General features: G+C 43.3%; 1 protein-coding gene across 7 annotated transcripts in view; it reads right to left on the reverse strand.

Annotated features, from left to right (window-relative positions):
- DIP2C (disco interacting protein 2 homolog C) overlaps positions 1 to 22,496 on the reverse strand; it is a 442,508-nt gene that overhangs the window by 152,675 nt on the left and 267,337 nt on the right. For all 7 annotated transcript variants that reach the window (XM_040434209.1, XM_040434208.1, XM_040434211.1 and 4 more), the window contains one exon: positions 9,149 to 9,240. In XM_040434209.1, coding sequence (XP_040290143.1) covers positions 9,149 to 9,240 — 92 coding nt within the window. The remainder of the gene's footprint in view (positions 1 to 9,148; positions 9,241 to 22,496) is intronic.

A 22,496-nucleotide genomic window follows, 5' to 3' on the forward strand; every position in this document is an offset into this window, starting at 1 on the left:
ACTTCTCTGTCAACTACAGGCTCTATCGTAGGGACGGGCTGCACCTCAATGGGGAAGGGGCAGCTGTATTGGGGGAAAAGATGGCTAGAAGGTTGGAGGAGTGTTTAAACTAGGGACTGGGGGGGGGGGGGATTACGTTATAGGATGGGAAGATAGTGCACATAGAGACTGGGGGCAAGGTAGTGGGACTGGGGGAGGAATGGAAGGAGGGACTAGAACAGCTCAGAAGGAAAAGTGCAGGGTACAAAATATACATAAACCTCTCAAATGTATGTATACTAATGCCAGAAGCCTGACTAATAAAACTGGGGAACTGGAATTAGTGAAGTGTGAGGAGAACTCTGACATAGTGAGAATAACTGAGACATGGCTGGATGATAGCTATGACTGGGCGGTTAATGTACAAGGTTACAGTCTGTTTAGAAAGGATCGTCAAAACCGGAGAGGGGGAGGGGTCTGCCTTTACATAAAGTCCTGTCTAAAGCCCACACTCCGTGAAGATATAAGTGAGGGACATAAACACGCGGAGTCACTGTGGGTAGAGATACATGGAGGCAAAAACAATAATAAAATACTAATAGGAGTTTACTATAAACCACCTAATATACCAGAGTCCACAGAAAATCTGCTACTAAACGAGATAGACGAGGCGGCAAATCATAATGAGGTGGTTATTATGGGGGACTTCAACTACCCAGATATAGACTGGGAAACTGAAACTTGTATATCTCATAAAGGAAACAGGTTCTTGGCAATAACCAAAGACAATTACCTCTCCCAACTGGTTCAGGACCCGACTAGAGGGACGGCCATACTGGACTTAGTATTAACCAATAGGCCTGACAGAAAAACAGATGTGCAGGTTGGTGGACACCTGGGAAATAGTGACCATAAAGTAATAACCTTCCAATTGTCATTCAAAAGAGGGTTTCTTCAGGGAGGAACAAAAATACCAAACTTCAAAAAAGCTAAATTTAGCCAACTAAGAGAGGCTATAGGCCTAACTAACTGGGACAAAGTCCCCAAAAATAAAAATATAGCCACAAAATTGGATATTTTTAAAAGCATCCTAAAATCTAATTGTGAGAGGTACATACCGTATGGGAATAAAAGGTTAAGGAACAAGAAACTATGTGGATAAATAGAACTGTAAACAAGGCAATAAATGACAAAATGAAAGCATGTAAATCACAAAAACAGGAGGGTGGCGAGGAAGCACTGAAAAACTATGAGGAAGAAAACAGAATAAGGAAAAAACTAATAAAAACAGCTAAACTAGAGACCGAGAGAGTAATTGCCAAAGAGAGTAATACTAACTCTAAAATGTTCTTCAATTATATAAATGGTAAAAAGTATAAATCTGAAGGTGTCGGCCCTTTACAGAGTTGCAGAGAGCGATGAGGAGAAAGCAAAGCTATCAAATATTTTTTTTCTCCACTGTATTCACTGAAGAAAATAAACTGTCAGATGAAATGCAGAATGTAAAAGTAAATTCCCCATTAAAAGTGTCCTGTCTGACCCAGGAAGAAGTACATCAGCGTCTTAAAAAGCTTAATATAGACAAAATCAACAGGGCCAGATGGCATACACCCCCGTATCCTAAGGGAATTAAGTAATGTCATAGCCAGACCCTTATTTCTGATATTTGCGGACTCTGTACTGACAGGGAGTGTTCCACAGGATTGGCGCGTGGCAAATGTGGTGCCAATATTCAAAAAGGGTCCAAAAACAGAGCCCGGAAACTATAGGCCGGTAAGTTTATCATCTGTCGTGGGAAAACAGTTTGAAGGTTTTCTAAGACAAGCTATCTTGGAGGATCTCAATGAAAATAAGCAAATAACGCCATATCAGCATGGTCTTAATGAGGGATCGGTCATGTCAAACTAATTTAATCAGTTTCTATGAGGAAGTAAGTTCTAGACTTGACAGCGGCGAATCAATGGATGTCGTATATCTGGACTTCTCCAAAGCATTTGACACTGTACCACATAAAAGGTTAGTATATAAAATGAGAATGCTTGGACTGGGAGAAAATGTCTGTATGTGGGTAAGTAACTGGCTCAGTAATAGAAAACAGAGGGTGGTTATTAACGGTACACACTCAGATTAGGTCACTGTCACTAGTGGAGTACCTCAGGGGTCAGTATTGGACCCTATTCTTTTCACTATATTTATTAATGATCTTCCTTGCATAGTAAAATATACATTTTCGCAGATGACACTAAACTGTGTAAAGTAATTAACAGTGAAGAGGACAATATACTACTACAGAGGGATCTGGATATATTGGAGGCTTGGGCAGATAAGTGGCAGATGAGATTTAACACTGACAAATGTAAGGTAATGCACATGGGAAGGAATAATGCAAGTCACCAGTACATACTAAATGGCAAAACACTGGGTAACACTGACATGGAAAAGGACTTAGGCATTTTAGTGAACAGCAAACTAAGCTGTAGAAACCAGTGTCAGGCAGCTGCTGCCAAGGCCAATAAGATAATGGGTTGCATCAGAAGGGGCATAGATGCCCGTGATGAGAACATAGTCCGACCACTTTACAAATCACTAGTCAGACCACAAATGGAGTACTGTGTACAGTTCTGGGCTCCTGTGAATAAGTCAGACATAGCAGAGCTAGAGAGGGTTCAGAGGAGGGTAACTAAAGTAATAACTGGAATGGGGCAACTACAGTACCCTGAAAGATTATCAAAATTAGGGTTATTCACTTTAGAAAAAAGACGACTGAGGGGCGATCTAATTACTATGTATAAATATATCAGGGGTCAGTACAGAGATCTATCCCATCATCTATTTATCCCCAGGACTGTGACTGTGACGAGGGGACATCCTCTGCGTCTGGAGGAAAGAAGGTTTGTACACAAACATAGAAGAGGATCCTTTACGGTAAGAGCAGTGAGACTATGGAACTCTCTGCCTGAGGAGGTGGTAATGGTGAGTACAATAAAGGAATTCAAGAGGGGCCTGGATGTATTTCTGGAGTGTAATAATATTACAGGCTATAGCTACTAGAGAGGGGTCGTTGATCCAGGGAGTTATTCTGATTGCCTGATTGGAGTCGGGAAGGAATTTTTTTCCCTCTTAAGTGGGGAAAATTGCCTTCTACCCTTTTTGCCTTCCTCTGGATCAACTTGCAGGATTAACAGACCGAACTAGATGGACAGATGTCTTTTTTCTGCCTTGTAAACTATGTTACTATGTTAATTGCAAGTAAGTAAGAATTTAGCATAGCCACCGCGTTATTCAATAAAATGTATCTGTAAAGCGCCGCCTGCTGTTCTTTTCCTTATTTATTGTACACCTCAGTGAGGTGGTTGCACAAGCTCCGTTTAAATCTTCAACTGCCACCAGCTGTATCCACTGTTAGAAACTGTGACAGTGACAGGTAAAAAGCTATAGCAGTAAAGGATATACCCCATGAGAACGGACACGCTCCTGAGCTACCAGCCTGAAGAGAATCCAGCGGAATAACTGGAGCAATGAATGGGGAGATCTCTGGATCCATGTGAGGTACAGGGCCGGTTCTAGTTTTGTCATGTACTATACGATGTCTGATTATAATTTTTCACAACCATCGTAGCATAACCCCTTTAATATATGGCTCACACATGAAGCTATAATATGGCAATGAGCACTAAGGTGAAGTTATTTCCCACAGAGCTTCATTGGACATTGGGTGCAGAAGCTGTGGTCATATCTTAGCTCTGATACCTAAAGGCACCTTCACAGTCCTTCTGGAGGTTAAAGAGGACCTCCTCTCTCCTGTAAATTATGTTTTAGTAAATACTGTAGTAAATACATGTTTTCCCTATTAAATACCTAAGAACTCTATATTATGTTGTTCTTCTTCTCTTATCCTTCCTGGAAATATATGAATAAATTGACAACTGTGCCTAATCATTTCACTGGGGCAAGCCCCTGCCCACGCTCAGGCCTTATACACATGTCTGGGTCCATGACTACATCTATAAAAAGACGGTCAACGTTTCACCTGTGAAGATGTCCGTGAATGGTCAGAAGTTGGTTCATGTGTCCATTTATCTGACTTTTTGTTCATCCATGGTCCATGTGCATGTCACACTTCGATGTGGGAGGGAAACACCACACCGAGCATAGGAGGGAAGGGGGGGTACAGGGAATCAGGCCTGAGAACTAGGGAAGGAAAATGGACACCTCCTAGTGAAAACCCTAACCAAAATCCTCACTGACTACCAGTATGAACAGACCCCAAAGGTAGGCGAGTTTATACGCAGGAATACCTACAGTCCTATCAAGCCCTATAGGAACCTGGTACTAATGTCAGGGACGAGACTACCTGTTCCTCCAAAAGGAAGGATGAACAGGAGTCTCCTTCAGGCCTAATACAAACAATAGGGAAATGCAACACACAGAACCCAAACACAATACAAAAGGGAAAGGAAAGACTTAACTTCAAAAGGAGCAATGGAAGCACCAGGAACTCAGCCGAGATCAAACCACAATCTATCCAAAGGTCCAAACAGAAGCTATAAACCGCACAGCATTGTGGGAGAAGCAACTATAAATAGGGAAGGTTAAATGACCCTAATTGCCACACCTGGGAAAAGAAGGTGTGGCAAGCACCAGAAACAACACACACGTCATTTGATCCAAAAGGAAAACATGAAAGATCAAACCACGTTTTTGATAGTCTCACAGATCTCCTGCCACCTATCACGGGAACGTCCGTGACAGTGCACTGCTAGACTGGAGAGAGGATTTCTAGAGTATTGCCTACCAATGCTAAGTGAAAACCACTGACAGAACACGGTCCGCAACCATGGTTAGTGGAAAAATAAGGATATGTGAGTAAACACATTAAAATCAATTGATATGGTGATGTCCGTGGAGAAAACGGACAGAACCCGTCAGTGATGTGTGAATTAGCCTTTAGGCCTTATTCACACCACAGTGATAAACAGTCATGCAACAGCCTTTTTATTTTTTTAACGTCTATCACAGGGCCGTATTCAGAACAATGGAGGTCTATGGTTGTATTTACGAACCATCAAAAATTAGGACATTAGTCTGACAGTCCCCATACAAGTCAAGTGGCCATTTTTCAGAAAGGAGTTTGAAAAACTAAGAGTTTACCAGTTTTTCTCCACTGTTGTGTGAATGTAGCCTCACACGATCCAACCAATCAATGTCAGACTGTGCAGTTGTCAATTTATTCACACATTTACAGGAGTAAAAAAGGAATGGCACAACGCAGGATTCTAACAAAAGATGTTCCACAATTGTTATTCCATGGGGAATCCAAGTCTTTACTAAAACAGACATGTCAGGGGAGGTGACGGGTCATACGCCTCCGAGTACTTTTTATAACATGACCTTTTATTGGATGTGTACGTAGCTTATCCCAGCAAACACGACATTAGCCGTTTCTCTCCAAGCTTAGATGTTTCTAGTGGTTATAACAGGTCGTATCTTACGGTAATTTAGCGAACAATAGCGCACTTAGAATTATTTTCTTCTTGCTATTCCACAATAATTATTCCACTTTAACCATGTATTCTCAAATGCTCACACACAAACTTTCCGTCCTTTGCCGCAGAATGAAAATATTAAATATACACGAGCCCGCGCGTTGTAATTGTGGCCCCACAGATATGAGAGATTTGTACTTACACAGCAGTAATTAAAAAGCTGTCTTTGGAATTGTATTTTCAGAAGGAAATTAAAGGTTTAAGCAGGTCTCACTCCCACATTGGGTGGAAAGCAACATAAAAAGGAGTTAAATTGCGATAGCATATTTATTCTGGGGAGACCAAGCAATGAGACTGTATGAATTCCATCTGCACTGTACATCCTTGCTAAATCCTGGAGCTGCGAAATTACTATGTGTTAGCACATAATTATGCCTTTACAATGCAGTGACATTTTGTAGCAAGTGCAGAAGAGGAGCGCTGCGGAGCCTCTGTGTCATCTTTTAATGTATAGATTTTGAAGGTTTAAAGTTTTATATCAGGTTAAGAGATTCTATGGATAGGTTAAACATTTAAAGGGGCCTTCTACTCTTACGTGAGCATTTCTAGCTGCAATTTCTAATATACTTTGTTTCAATTCCTCACCATTTTCAGGAGCTTTGCTCGATGTCAGCGAATCAAAATAACCAAGTTTACAGCCAACTAAACATATCGAAAGAGGGCTGTTTAGATTTGTGGCCTAAACTGCCGATTTTGGTGGGATCGGCTAATGCGTATCGGATTGTCGCAGCTCTCTCCCGACGGCAGATGTTGGGGAAAGGAAAGGTCAGGCACGCTGAATGGTCACATCTTACACTCATATTTCTGTAAATGTGCAGTGTCTGCCCTGCCAGCACCTTTGTATCCATGCGTCCTCCATGCTGTGCACCGGACAGATCCGGCCCAGTAACTCCAGACTCCTACTACTGGTTCTGACTGGATAAGCTCAGGAAGCAAGGCTGTCCCTAATAACGACAGTGCTCTGTGGCTGGAATAGTCAGGGGCATCTGTAGCTGGCATAGTCAGAGGCATCTGTAGCTGGCATGTCAGAGGGCACTGTGATGAAACACTGTGGCTTGCAATGTGATCAGTCACTGTGGCTGCCATAGTGAGGGGGCATTATGGCTGCTAATGTGATAAGGCACGGTGGTTGTTATAGTCAGGAGGCACTGTGGCTGGCAATATGGCAGTTAGGGGGCATTATGGCTGCTAATGTGAGGAGGTAATGTGGCTGACATAGCTCAAGGGGCACTGTGGCTGGCAATGTGATGGGGCACTGAGACTGGCATAATCAGGGGGCATTATGGCTGCTAACGTGATGAGGCACTGCGGCTGGCTATGAAATGGGGTACTGTGGCTGGCATAGTCAGGAAGCACTGAGACCATCATAGTCAGAGGGCATTATGGCTGGCAGTGTGATGGGGCACTGTGGATGGCATAGTCAGATGGCATTATGGCTGCTCATGTGCAAAGGCACTGTGGCTGGTATAGTCAGGAAGCACTGAGACCATCATAGTCAGAGGGCATTATGGCTGGCAGTGTGATGGGGCACTGTGGATGGCATAGTCAGATGGCATTATGGCTGCTCATGTGCAAAGGCACTGTGGCTGGTATAGTCAGGAAGCACTGAGACGATCATAGTCAGAGGGCATTATGGCTGGCAGTGTGATGGGGCACTGTGGATGGCAATGTTATGAGGCATTGGATTTTGTACTGTGTGTGTACCATATGAAATGTATCACTCATTTTATTATATTTTCTGTTTTTATACTTTTACTTGTGTCTTATAGTCTGAAAAACACAGTAATCCTTGTACGATGAATGAGTTATCAGGTATTATTTTTGCAGTAAATTGGCAATACGTATAATTTGCCATCCACTAGCATCATTGAGCCCATATACAGTGGGGGAAATAATTATTTGACCCCTCACTGATTTTGTAAGTTTGTCCAATGACAAAGAAATGAAAAGTCTCAGAACAGTATCATTTCAATGGTAGGATTATTGTAACAGTGGCAGATAGCACATCAAAAGGAAAATCGAAAAAATAACTTTAAATAAAAGATAGCAACTGATTTGCATTTCATTGAGTGAAATAAGTATTTGAACCCCTACCAACCATTAAGAGTTCTGGCTCCCACAGAGTGGTTAGACACTTCTACTCAATTAGTCACCCTCATTAAGGACACCTGTCTTAACTAGTCACCTGTATAAAAGACACCTGTCCACAGAATCAATCAATCAAGCAGACTCCAAACTCTCCAACATGGGAAAGACCAAAGAGCTGTCCAAGGATGTCAGAGACAAAATTGTAGACCTGCACAAGGCTGGAATGGGCTACAAAACCATTCGCAAGAAGCTGGGAGAGAAGGTGACAACTGTTGGTGCGATTGTTCGAAAATGGAAGGAGCACAAAATGACCATCAATCGACCTCGCTCTGGGGCTCCACGCAAGATCTCACCTCGTGGGGTGTCAATGGTTCTGAGAAAGGTGAAAAAGCATCCTAGAACTACACGGGAGGAGTTAGTTAATGACCTCAAATTAGCAGGGACCACAGTCACCAAGAAAACCATTGGAAACACATTACACCGCAATGGATTAAAATCCTGCAGGGCTCGCAAGGTCCCCCTGCTCAGGAAGGCACATGTGCAGGCCCGTCTGAAGTTTGCCAATGAACACCTGAATGATTCAGAGAGTGACTGGGAGAAGGTGCTGTGGTCTGATGAGACCAAAATAGAGCTCTTTGGCATTAACTCAACTCGCTGTGTTTGGAGGAAGAAAAATGCTGCCTATGACCCCCAAAACACCGTCCCCACCGTCAAGCATGGGGGTGGAAACATTTTGCTTTGGGGGTGTTTTTCTGCTAAGGGCACAGGACAACTTATTCGCATAAACGGGAAAATGGACGGAGCCATGTATCGTGAAATCCTGAGCGACAACCTCCTTCCCTCTGCCAGGAAACTGAAAATGGGTCGTGGATGGGTGTTCCAGCACGACAATGACCCAAAACATACAGCAAAGGCAACAAAGGAGTGGCTCAAGAAGAAGCACATTAAGGTCATGGAGTGGCCTAGTCAGTCTCCGGACCTTAATCCAATCGAAAACCTATGGAGGGAGCTCAAGCTCAGAGTTGCACAGAGACAGCCTCGAAACCTTAGGGATTTAGAGATGATCTGCAAAGAGGAGTGGACCAACATTCCTCCTAAAATGTGCGCAAACTTGGTCATCAATTACAAGAAACGTTTGACCTCTGTGCTTGCAAACAAGGGTTTTTCCACCAAGTATTAAGTCTTTTTTTGTTAGAGGGTTCAAATACTTATTTCACTCAATGAAATGCAAATCAGTTGCTATCTTTTATTTAAAGTTATTTTTTCGATTTTCCTTTTGATGTGCTATCTGCCACTGTTACAATAAACCTACCATTGAAATGATACTGTTCTGAGACTTTTCATTTCTTTGTCATTGGACAAACTTACAAAATCAGTGAGGGGTCAAATAATTATTTCCCCCACTGTATCTGTTGGGTTACCAGTTATAACCTTTGATTTAGGAGCTCCTTATTTAGTAATAACACGAAGCAGAAAGAGAAGACGCACAGACAACATGAAGACCTTGTGGTCCCCAGCACAGTACACAGCTTTACCCTGTCTCCAGGCCTGACCATCGGCTCCTGCTTAGTTCCCAGTTTATGCAGTATATTGTAGGCCACCTTCATACTTCTGGTCCATAGTTTTCCTGTTACAAAACAATTACAATTATTAGGACAAAACAATAAATGAAGTCAAGTGCAAAGCTCAAACAGAACTGCATTTCCCAAGATATGAGAATATTTCTAATGACGGGACACAAAGGAAACGGTCTCCAAATTTTCATTTTTGAGCAGTCACCTAGTTTTATGCGACACGAGACATTACTGAAATGCAGCAGAAGGGAAGGAAGGGGTGGTATACAATATAATTATTTTATTATTTACACCATGTATTCTTATTGATTATGTAGCAGAGCTGTACACAGACTCTCGTAATCTATATTCCCTGTCCAAGATACACAGTAATGGTGTTTCATGGGAAGCCAATTAAACTTTCAATGTGATTTTGGAGGTGTAGGAGGAACCCAAGCAAACAGAAAATACAAACTCCATGCAGATATCGTCAGGGGTTGGATCTGAGCTCAGGACTCGCGCACACTACCGCAAACTGCAGACCCGCAAAACAGGATACCGGCCACATGCGTCCCACATTTTGCAGAATGGAACGTCTTGACCACTATAGAACAGTCCTATCCTTGTCCGTAAAACGGAAGGGACATACGGATGCAGAGAGCACACTGTGTGCTGTCCACATCTATTGTGGCCCAATTGAAGTGAATGGGTCCGCATCCGACCCGCACTAACCAATGAGACACCGTGCTAACCCAAAATAAAGGCTAGTCTAGCTAAAAAAAAAGGTCTAGGAGGATCATCATTTTAGCATTCCATGTATTTCAGAAAAGTTGTCTCTTTTTTAAATGTAGATTTACAGATGTAGCAGAGCTGAATTTGTCATAATAATGTTGAAGAAAATGTCCTCCTGCAGTTTAAAGAGTTTGAAAAAAACACAAAACTCCCAATAAGCTAAACTACAATCCAGAGTGCCCGATGACACGCTCTGCTATATCTGTGAACACAACAAATGCAGTCCGCAATTGAAAGTACATGGGACGCCTGACAAAGCTTCACAACTTAGGCCTCATGCACACGACCGTATGTATTTTGCAGTCCTCAAATTGCGGATGTGCAAAATACAGATACAGTCCGTGTTGCATCTGCATTCTGAAGTCAATGGGTCCACGCTCCACATTTTGACGTGATCTATCTTTTTGCGGAAAGGACATATAGAGGTAGAAAGCACATGGCTCATATCTGTGCTATCTGCATCCGTATGTCCGTTCTGCAAACGGGTCTTACCTTTAAATGGGTTGCCTGAGCTGAGCAATAAAAATTTCCCATAGGGGAGTGGGGGGGATAAAACGATAAAATGAGCAATATAAGCATTACTAACCCATTTATTCCACCACCATTCCAACACCGTTGCTCCGCTCCTGCACACCGCTCAATCACCGCGGTATACAGTATGGGGCTGCTGAGGTCAGGTTGGTATACAGACATGTCACCGCTGCAGTCAGATAAACCTAGACCATTGGGGAGGATCAGAGTGGCGGTGCTGGAACAATAGGGGGAGCAATGCTTCTTTTATAGCTTTATCACAACTCCCCCTTGGGCACTTTTTTGAACAACCTGAACAATCCCTCGAAATAAAGCAATAACAGAAATACATAACAAACTTAGAGGACCTTTCACCAGGATACATGCATTGAAATAGTTATGTTACCTTACAGTGCGGCCCCCACTGATGACTTTCCGCTTTTTTTTTGCTTTTTTTTCAAAGGACCCCCCCCCTTCGTCCGCTGTGGTCCCCGTTTGTTTTGGCGCCTCATATGCTAATGAGGCCATTCGGTTCAACTAGGCGTGGACTTGAATTTGTCCTGGGCGTGGTTATCTTCTCCCTGGCTGCGAGCGCATCCAATCAGAGCGCCCCGCTCTTCGCCAGGGAGAAGGAGCTAAAGTTTTCACGAGAATCACAGCTCCTCCTCCCGCGAGAACTTGAGCTCCTTCTCCCTGGCTAAGAGCGGGGCGTTCTGATTAGATGCTCTCAAAGCCAGGGAGAAGATAACCGCGCCCAGGACAAATTCAAGTCCACGACTAGTATAACCGAGTAGCCTCATTAGCATATGACGCGCTAAATGATACGGGGACCACAGTGGATGAAAGGGGGGGGGTCCTTTAAAGGAAAAAAAAAAGCGGCAAGACATCAGTGGGGGCCGCACTGTAAGGTAATATAACTATTTCAATACATGTATCCTGGGGAAAGGTCCTCTTTAAATTCAAAGGAAGATGTTCATACTGAGATATTTCTGTTCATGTCAGGTTAAGCCTTGGTCTGGATGTAATCCACTGAAAGGTCAAAGCAATAAAAGGAACATGACGTTTCCGAAGATGTACTGAGTTGACAGCCTGGAAATAAAAAATTGACACTGATTTGGAAAAAGAAAATAAAAAATTATGAAAAATAGACCCTGACAGAAAGTGATTACACAAGTTTTCAAGTTTTGTTTTTAAATTTATAACAGGATTACTAAAGAGGCTGTTGAAGATTAAAAGAAAAATATATTATTTTTTTCTTTAATCTGAAATGCGCCACGTCCGCCCGTAGGCCGTGCCTGGTACTGCAGTTCACCCGTATTCACTTGAAAGGAGAGGAGGTGCAATACTGGACAATAGTTGCCAACAGTTTCAGGAAAGCAGCAGGGAGAAATGATAAAGGGGCAGGTAGTTTCAAATTACCGCCAAAGTGGGTAGTTTGAGGGCCTTTCCTGGGCATTTTGGGGCAGGGGTTATATTCCATAAGTATTGAGGGTAACTATACCAGACACAGCCCATGGACAGATGTGGCACGGTTTCTGCTAATAAAGCAGATCTTTTTTTGTTAATCTATGAGCGCCCCTTTAGGAACAATCTCTGAGTTTAGGGAGGTAGACCATTGGGAAGAATATCCATGTTACAAAGGGCTCATTTAGTCAGTCAAGCAGATAATTGTTACGCTTCATGGTGTAATGTGAGTGTATGTAGCGAGTGAACGACTTTACTAAAAACCCTCATTCAATGTTTGTGAAATTGTTGATGTGAACAAGTAAATTATCATTTAATACTTAAAGGGGTGGTCCCACGAAAAATATTCTATGGTTTTCAAACCACCACCTGGATCTGAATAGTTTTGTAATTGCATGTAATTAAAAACTTCGCATAGCCAGTGAGCTATTCAAGAAAATGTATCTGTATAGCGCCACCTAGTGTTTTTTTTTTTCCTTATTTCTTTGTCCTGCTCGCTGAGATTGCCGTATATGCTCAGTGTCGTCCTTTAACCCGGCCATTTTTTGCAAATCGGACATGTGCCACTTCATGTGGTGATAACTTTAAACCGCTTTTACTTATCCAGGCCATTCTGAGACTGTTTTCTCGTCACGTATTGTACTTCATGACAGCGGTAAAATTTTGTCCAAAAAAATGCAATTTTTTATTTATAAAAATATTCCAAATTTCTATTTCTCTACTTTTATAATAGATAGTAATACCTCCAAAAATAGTTATTACTTTACATTCCCCATATGTCTACTTCATATTTAGATCATTTTGTGAATACCATTTTATTTTTTGGGAACGTTAGAAGGCTTAGAAGTTTATAAGCAAAACTTGAAATTTTTCAGAAATTTGTAAAACCCACTTTTTCAGGACCAGTATAGGTCTGAAGTCACTTTGTGAGGCTTGCATAATAGAAAAAAACCCAAAATGACCCCATTTTACAAACTACACCCCTCAAGGTATTCAAAACTTATTTTACAAACTTTGCTTACCCTTTAGGTGTTCAACAAAAATTAATGGAAAATAGAGATGAAATTTCTGAATTTCACTTTTTTGGCAGATTTTCCATTTTAATCCATTTTTTCCAGTTACAAAGCAAGGGTTAACAGCCAAACAAAACTCAAGATTTATGGCCCTGATTCTGTAGTTTACAGAAACACCCCATATGTGGTCGTAAACTGCTGTATGGGCACACGGCAGGGCGCAGAAGGAAAGGAACGCCATATGGTTTTTGGAAGGCAGATTTTGCTGGACTGGTTTTTTGACACCATGTCCCATTTGAAGCCTCCCTGATGCACCCCTAGAGTAGAAACTCCAAAAAAGTGACCCCATTTTGGAAACTACAGGATAAGATGGCAGTTTTGTTGGTAATATTTTAGGGTACAAATGATTTTGGTTGCTCTATATTACACTTTTCTGTGAGGCAAGGTAACAAGAAATAGCTGTTTTGGCACCGTTTTTGTTATTTACAACATTCATCTGACAGGTTAGATCATGTGTTATTTTTTATAGAGCAGGTTGTCACAGATGCGACAATACCAAATATGTCTACTTTATTTATTTATGTAAGTTTTACACAATGGTATTTCATTTTTAAAACAAAAAAAAAATCATGTTTTAGTGTCTCCATAGTCTGAGAGCCATAGTTTTTTCAGTTTTTGGGCGATTATCTTAGGTAGGGTATGATTTTTGCCAGATGAGATGACGGATTTATTGGCACTATTTTGGGGTGCATATGACTTTTTGATCGCTTGCTATTACACTTTTTGTAATGTAAGGTGACAAAAAATGGCTTTTTTTTTACACAGTTTTTATTTAATTTTTTTTACGGTGTTCAACTGAGGGGTTAGGTCATGTGATATTTTTATACAGCAGGTTCTTACGGATGCGACGATACCTAATATGTATACTTTTTTTATTTACTTAAGTTTTACACAATAACAGGATTTTTAAAACAAAAAAAAAAAAGTTGTTTTAGTGTCTCCATATTCTGAGCCATAGTTATTTTTATTTTTGGGGCGATTGTCTTAGGCCTCTTTCACACTTGCGTTGTCCGGATCCGGTATGTACTCCACTTGCCGGAATTACACTCCGGATCCGGAAAAACGCAAGTGTACTGAAAGCATTTGAAGACGGAACCGTCTTCAAAATGCTTTCAGTGTTACTATGGCACCCAGGACGCTATTAAAGTCCTGGCTGCCATAGCAGGAGCGGGGAGCGGTATACTTACAGTCCGTGCGGCTTCCGGGGCGCTCCAGAATGACGTCAGAGCGCCCCATGCGCATGGATGACGTGTCCAATGCGATCACATGATCCATGCGCTTGGGGCGCCCTGACGTCACTCTGGAGCGCCAGGGGAGCCGCACGGACGGTAAGTATGCTGTTCTCCCGCTCCACTTTACCATGGCTGCCAGGACTTTAGCGTCCCGGCAGCCATGGTAACCATTCAGAAAAAGCTAAATGTCGGCTCCGGCAATGCGCCGAAACGACGTTTAGCTTAAGGCCGGATCCGGATCAATGCCTTTCAATGGGCATTAATTCCGGATCCGGCATTGCGGCAAGTGTTCCGGATTTTTGGCCGGAGCAAAAAGCGCAGCATGCTGCGGTATTTTCTCCGGCCAAAAAACGTTCCGTTCCGGAACTGAAGACATCCTGATGCATCCTGAACGGATTTCACTCCATTCAGAATGCATTAGGATAATCCTGATCAGGATTCTTCCGGCATAGAGCCCCGACGACGGAACTCTATGCCGGAAGACAATAACGCAGGTGTGAAAGAGCCCTTAGGTAGGAGCTAATTTTATGAGGGATGAGGTGACTGTTCGATTAGTACTATTTTGGCAGGCATACGCCTTTTTGATCCGTTGGTGTTGTACTTTTAGTGATGTAAGGGTACTTTCACACTAGCCGGAACTGCCCGCCGGATCCGGAAAAAAACGTGTGAAAACGGATTACATTTGAATCCTGATCAGAATCCTGATCAGAATGAAAAAATGCATTGGAAAAAACGGATCCGCCATTTATGGACACATTTTTCTGGTTTAACATGCAAAAGCCGGATCCGGTTTGACGGAACACACGGCGTCGGATCCGGCATTAAAGGGACTCTGTCACCACTTTCTAACCCCCCCTTTTAAAAGTAATGTTCTCTCCATGGCGCCCTTGTGATTACAAAGGTGTTGTTATAACATAAATTCGCCGTCTCGTTTTGATAAAAATACCTTTTATCTAACCTGTCAATCTTGTGGATAAGGTGCCCAGGGCGTTTCTGAAGGTCTGAAGCTGCCGCCCGCCGCCGCCGCCGCCGTTGGTGCCCAGCTCCTCCCCGATCCTTTCAGCGCCGCCTGAATGTAAAGAAATCCGCCTCCGGCTCTCGCTCAGTGCCCCCTCCTCCTTTTCAAAGATCCCGCGCGTGCGCACAGGCCTGTGCCTGATGCGCCCGTGCGGACATTTAGAATCAGCCTCATTGAGCGAAGTGCGCATGCGCGCACTTCGCTCAACCTCCTCATAAGACGAGCACTGCAGCCAGCCACTCAGAGCCTGCGGCTCCAGACAGCGCTTGGCAGGCTCTGAGTGGCTGGCTGCAGTGCTCGTCTTATGAGGAGGTTAAGCGAAGTGCGCGCATGCGCACTTCGCTCAATGAGGCTGATTCTAAATGTCCGCACGGGCGCATCAGGCACAGGCCTGTGCGCACGCGCGGGATCTTTGAAAAGGAGGAGGGGGCACTGAGCGAGAGCCGGAGGCGGATTTCTTTACATTCAGGCGGCGCTGAAAGGATCGGGGAGGAGCTGGGCACCAACGGCGGCGGCGGCGGGCGGCAGCTTCAGAAACGCCCTGGGCACCTTATCCACAAGATTGACAGGTTAGATAAAAGGTATTTTTATCAAAACGAGACGGTAATCACAAGGGCGCCATGGAGAGAACAATACTTTTAAAAGGGGGGGTTAGAAAGTGGTGACAGAGTCCCTTTAATGCAAGTCAATGGGAAAAATGCCGGCGTTCAGTCAGTGTGTTCCGGAGGTAAAAATACAACATGCTACGGTTTTCTGAAAAGCCTGATCAGTAAAAAAGACTGAACTGAAGACATCCTGAACGGATTGCTCTCCATTCAGAATGCATAGGGATAAAACTGATCAGTTCTTTTCCGGATTTGAGCCCCTAGGACGGAACTCAGCGCCGGAAAAGAAAAACGCTAGTGTGAAAGTAACCTAAGGTGACAAAAAAATTGTGTATTTAGCACAGTTTTTATTTTTACGTTGTTCATCTGAGGGGTTAGGTCATGTGATATGTTTATAGAGCCGGTCAATACGGACACGGCGATACCTAATATGTCAAATATTTTTTTTCCCCTTTTTTTTTTTACAAATTTTTACTTTATTCAGGGACAATGACTTTTATTTTATTGAAACTTTTAATTTTTGGGGGGGAAAACTTTATTTTTAAAACTTTTTTTTCACTTTATTTTTTGTCCCACTTTGGGACTTCAACTTTTGGGTGTCTGATACCCTTTACAATGCATTCCAATACTTCTGTATTGGAATGCATTGGCTGTATGAGTAATACAGTGTGTATTGGATGATAATGTCTGTAAAGCGCTGCGGAATATAGTAGCGCTATATAAAATGCATAAAATAAAATAAAATTAATTAGGCTACTTTCACACTTGCGTTCGGAGCGGATCCATCTGGTGTCTGCACAGACGGATCCGCTCCCATAATGCAAACGATGGTATCCGTTCAGAACGGATCCGTCTGCATTATATTTCGTCCTGACTTTGCATTGAAAGTCAATGGGGGACGGATCCGTTTGAAATTGCACCATATTGTGTCAACGTCAAACGGATCCGTCCCCATTGACTTACATTGTAAGTCTGGAGCTGCGTTCGGGTGTCCGCCTGCTGAGCGGAACGGAGGCGGAACGGAGCCATACTGATGCATTCTGAGCGGATCCTTATCCACTCAGAATGCATTGGGGCTGTACGGATCCGTTCGGGGCCGCTTGTGGGAGCCTTCAAACGGAACTCACAAGCGGAACCCCGAACGCAAGTGTGAAAGTAGCCTTACTCATACAGCTTCCTGCCTGTGAGATCCAGGGGGCTGGATCTCACATGCTCTCCACCGGAAGGCAGCCCCGATGCCTAAGGAAGGCATTGCGCTGCCTTCCATTCCATTGGGTCCCCGTCACAGCAGCACGGGGACCCGAAGGCAGCGCCGATCCCCGCCCGACATCGCACGTGCCGCGGTCAGCGCTGACCGTAGCACATGAAAGGTTAATGTGATTTCACCGATGCTGGCGCATGCAGCAGGGGTCCAGCTATCAGTGACTGCCAGACCCCTGCTGCGGATCGGGCGGGCGCAGCTCCTGCACCTGCCCGATCCCTATGAAGTACATGTACGTCACGGGTCTTTAAGTCCCGCAAAGAAATGACGTACATGTACGTCATGGGTCCTTAAGGGGTTAATGAATTGCTGTAATTTAAACGTGAATCGTGTGACCTTTTGCAAACAGGCAAAATGATTAGACCCTGTCTGAACACAGTCAACGATAATTATTTAATGGGGTTATCCCATGACTAATGTAAAAAATGAAAATCAGACATCATATAGTACATGAGTCTCTTTCTAACAAAGCTAGAACCAGCCCTGTACCCAACATGGATCCAGAGATCTCCCCATTCATTGCTCTGCTAGATTTATATCAAGCTGACAGCTCAAGGGGAGTGTCTTTTCTGCTGCAGGTCAGGGGGCGTGTCCATGCTCTGCTTATCACAGCTCAGGGGGCGTGTCCATGCTCTGCCTATCACAGCTCAGGGGCCGTGTCCATGCTCTGCCTATCACAGCTCAGGGGCCGTGTCCATGCTCTGCCTATCACAGCTCAGGGCCCGTGTCCATGCTCTGCCTATCACAGCTCAGGGGCCGTGTCCATGCTCTGCCTATCACAGCTCAGGGGCCGTGTCCATGCTCTGCCTATCACAGCTCAGGGGCCGTGTCCATGCTCTGCCTATCACAGCTCAGGGGCCGTGTCCATGCTCTGCCTATCACAGCTCAGGGGCCGTGTCCATGCTCTGCCTATCACAGCTCAGGGGCCGTGTCCATGCTCTGCCTATCACAGCTCAGGGGCCGTGTCCATGCTCTGCCTATCACAGCTCAGGGGCCGTGTCCACGCTCTGCCTATCACAGCTCAGGGGCTGTGTCCATGCTCTGCCTATCACAAGTGAGGAAGCAGTTGAAGGACGACACGGAGTATTCTTCATTCAAGCCTCATTCACTTCTATGGATCCAGGGCTGCGTGCAAAACCGCACAAAATAGAAGATGCTGTGATTTTTCCTGAACGCAGAGATGAGGCGTGAGAAACGTGCACAGACACATGGAAATGAATGGGTAAGGATTCAGTCCGGATACTATGTGTTCTCTTCCTGTACTCATCCGGATGGAAAACTCGCTCATTTGAAAGAGGTCTATGGCAAGCAATCCGAATACAATCCCGATGGAAAAACCGCAAACACTAAACACAATCGCAGAAAAACGTTATTGAATTTCTGTGCAAAACCATAAATTTTTCCCTGAACAGATCCTGACACCATCTGTATCACTTGTGTGACAGAGGCCTAAGGGCCAGATAAATCTGGTCTGCTAATTTTTCGCATTGAAAAGATGCCATTTTTTCCATCGCGTTGAAGGCAGAAGGAAAAACACCAGAAAAAAGAGCCCAAAGCTTCAATATGCTATGAAAAAAATATAGCAGAGAGACAAAAAAGCCATTAATTATAAGAAAACATAACAGCACTGGACAAAAACAGCTCGTCACCCTGCATTTCATATTTTCCATAAACTCTTTACCGCAAAAACCGCATTTGCAAAATATGCCACAAAATACCTGAGTGTTTTCAGCCTAATAGCGGTTCACCTGTTACTTATTCACTTGGCGGTCCCTTATATAACCTCGTTACACATTCACTATTTTTCCTTGAATATTCAAGACGTGTGATTTCATGTGAAAGCATGTTAATGGTTAATGAGTGACTCCAGAATTAATCTCCTCGTCTATTTTCTTATATATTTCCTTGCAGCCATGAGGCAAGGAGAGGAGGTCGGAGTGTGAGACTTGCTAATAAGATTTGCCTTTTCACTTCAAATCTAAACACTGAGGTCACAGTGTCACAGAGATTTACTATGGCAGCACACGACCAAACATTCCAACCAAGACGACTCAAAAATGGAGGATTAGGTTCATTTCGCTCTCTTTAAATCCTCTGCAAAAAGAAGAAAAGTGCATTCATTTTACATGTATTTTTTCATGTTTTCTTCATTAAAGTTAATGTGGAAAAAAGCCACATGAAAGGCAACACCTGGGAGATTATGTAATTTTCCATAACGGCCGCACGCTTCACAGCCAACATCTGACCACTAAAGGCTTTAACTAAATATAAATGGTCAGCATAACCTTTCATGTAACTATTTCACCTAATATGAGGAAGCAACACAATCTTAAAAATATAAAATAATCTCAGTCAAAAAAAAATCTTCCAGCAATTTTCTAAAAAAACAAACAAAAAAAAACAGTTTTCGAACAAATTTTAATAAATCTTACATCAGTTAAAATAAAAAATAAATAAAAAACTGTGACCGCTGCAGCCAATCACTTAGCAGTCTTGTCTGTATGTGGGGCACAGAACTGCAGTGAGTGGATGCAACTGTCACATGGGTAGATGGCACATGATCAGCTGCATGGAAGTAAACAGAGACCGGCAAAGGCCACCAAAGCTGCGGGACATTAAACAAGTGAGTATTGTTTTTTAATTTATCTTTAAAAAAATAAAACAAATTTTACAAAATACTTTTTATATTCTGGATGACCCCTTTAAACTCCCCAACAGATGTCATTGACCAATGACTGCCAGGTGAAAAAGCTCTGAATGCACCACCAAGTTTACAGAACACTGAGCAGCAACAACTGTGTTATGTACACTAATTAAAGGAGGTATCCAAGATAATTAAAAATCTCTGACAAACTCTAAAATGCCTTAAAATAAAAAATAAAAAAAATCTTTTTTCCCCCCCCCCCCCCCCTTTCTCCAGCACTGTTCTGTGCAGCGCAGGTTCAGTTCTACAGCTGACATTTGTATACAAATAGCAGAGGAGACGTACCGGGATACAGCAGGTGACTGCTGCAGTCAATACCTGGCCTCAGCGGTAGACCGTATCCCAACACGTCACCTGTGATATTTGTAAACAAATAGCGGCAAGAGAAGTGCTGCAGAGAATGGCGCTGGAGAAAGTGACTATACCATGTTTTTTTTTTTATTATCTCGGAAAACTCCTGTCACCACTATCAAGAATATGGAGTGGATTATGTCAATGAATCATCAGTGCGCTGACCTCCAGAAACTGGTGATCGGACTAAGCCGATATAAAATTGACCACTCAGCATGATGTAATGGGTACTTTCCATCAGGGGTGCACCTAGCCTTTCTGCTGCCTGAGACGAAAACTAAAACGGCGTGTCCCCCCCATGCCAATTTCTTAACCTAACCCCTTTGCCACAATGAGAGCACTCATTGCCCATGGCCCTTCCGCTGCCCTCTCTTGCTCCTACCGGGTGCTGCCTGAGGCCTCATTGGTGGTGCACCCCTGCTTTCTATACACATCTAGGATGTGAAGTAAAGATCAAGTAAACACATGGGATCTGACATCTATGGTATATGTACAGTAGTGGTTCCCAGATCACCTTTCTACCTTGAGAGGCAGACTGTATAGGATGGTGACCACGCACGATGAAGAACGGCGAGGTGTGCACAACTGACTCCATTTAGCTCTATGGAAAATGAAGAGAGAATAGCAAGCTTGCTTCTTCCACTGATGCTCGCCCACCCTAACTGATCAGACATCTGTAGCTTATCTGCAGGTAATAAAGAGGAGCTGTCACCTCTCCTGACATGTCTGTTTCGGTAACTACCTGCATTGTCCATGTAATAACCATTCTGGAACATCTAATCTATATAATTCTGTTGTAGCATTTGTTTATTACTCCTTCTAGAAGTTATGAATTAATTGAAAGGTCCATCTGGGTATTACCAGTTGGGGGGGGGTGTCCCTGAACAGTCTGACACTATCCAATCAAATGCTTCCAGTGTCAGACTGTGCAGGACACCCCCCAACTGGACCTTGATTGCAGACTGCTGGAAATTCATTCATAACTTCTAGAAGGAATAATAAACAATTAGAAGAACGGGGTTATGAGACTAGATGCTCCACTACATGGTACTTGACATGCCAGGGGAGGTTACAGGTTCTCTTTAAATGCGTTGTGCGGGATCCTAAAAAAAGCTATTCTATTGTGTACACCTCGTCTAGTCTCCTACAGAGCATAATGGTGTACCTGTCAACTTTTCCTGAGTCTTCTCTTCAGTCTCTTTGCTCCTGCTCTGCTCCATTGTTTATAACCTAAACATCCAGGTTGTGGACGTAGATGAGCAGCAGCCACAACACTTCCAATAGTGCTCTGTGCTGCAAGATCAGCCAGACATGTAAACGCCTACTGCACCCTTCACTCGCCCCCCAAAAACTTCACCCACTACAGTACACCCTCCATCATCTTCTTACTGTCTCCTCCTAATGTTTCCTCTCCCCCTGCCTCAATATGACAAGCAGTAGACTCCAACTAGCCTGCTTGTGGATTGAGAGCATCGACCAGCCCATTCCAAAATGACACGGGTCTGACATCATGACCATTCGGATGGGGATTCTGACAAAGGGGGTCATGGGAGACCTGGTCGCGATGTCAGAGGATTTACAGTCTCCACAGAGGGCGCAGCCATGTTACCACTCTCCCCATCTCCAGAGCAAGATATAAAAGGTAGTGCAAGTACATTAAAAAGTTGCAGGGCGCAACGGGAAACACAGGGAAAGGGAAAAACTTACACCCGGATAGGTCTTATAAAGTTAATGTGGCCAAACATATAAGCGTAAAGTCGGCTGGAATGGCAGACTTACTGGCCAACTGTCGATTGAAGAATAGCGCAAAGCTGACGGAAAATATAATCCGCTGTGCTGTAAAACTTCGGCCTTTATGGGCCTTTTTTTTATTTTTTTTATGCATTTTACTCATTCTGGCTTAAAAAAATCATTTTTAATGGGTCTTTAACCACTTCAGCCCCCCTAGCTTAAACACCCTTAATGACCAGGCCACTTTTTACACTTCTGACCTACCCTACTTTCACCGTTTATTGCTCGGTCATGCAACTTACCACCCAAATGAATTTTACCTCCTTTTCTTCTCACTAATAGAGCTTTCATTTGGTGGTATTTCATTGCTGCTGACATTTTAACTTTTTTTGTTATTAATCGAAATTTAACGAAATTTTTGCAAAAAAGACATTTTTCACTTTCAGTTGTAAAATGTAAAAAAAAAAAACGAGATCCATATATAAATTTTTCTCTAATTTATTGTTCTACATGTCTTTGATAAAAAAAAAAAATGTTTGGGCAAAAAAAAAAATGGTTAGGGTAAAAGTTATAGCGTTTACAAACTATG

Source organism: Bufo bufo, chromosome 5 (genome assembly GCF_905171765.1).
Source record: "Bufo bufo chromosome 5, aBufBuf1.1, whole genome shotgun sequence".
NCBI lineage: Eukaryota > Metazoa > Chordata > Amphibia > Anura > Bufonidae > Bufo > Bufo bufo.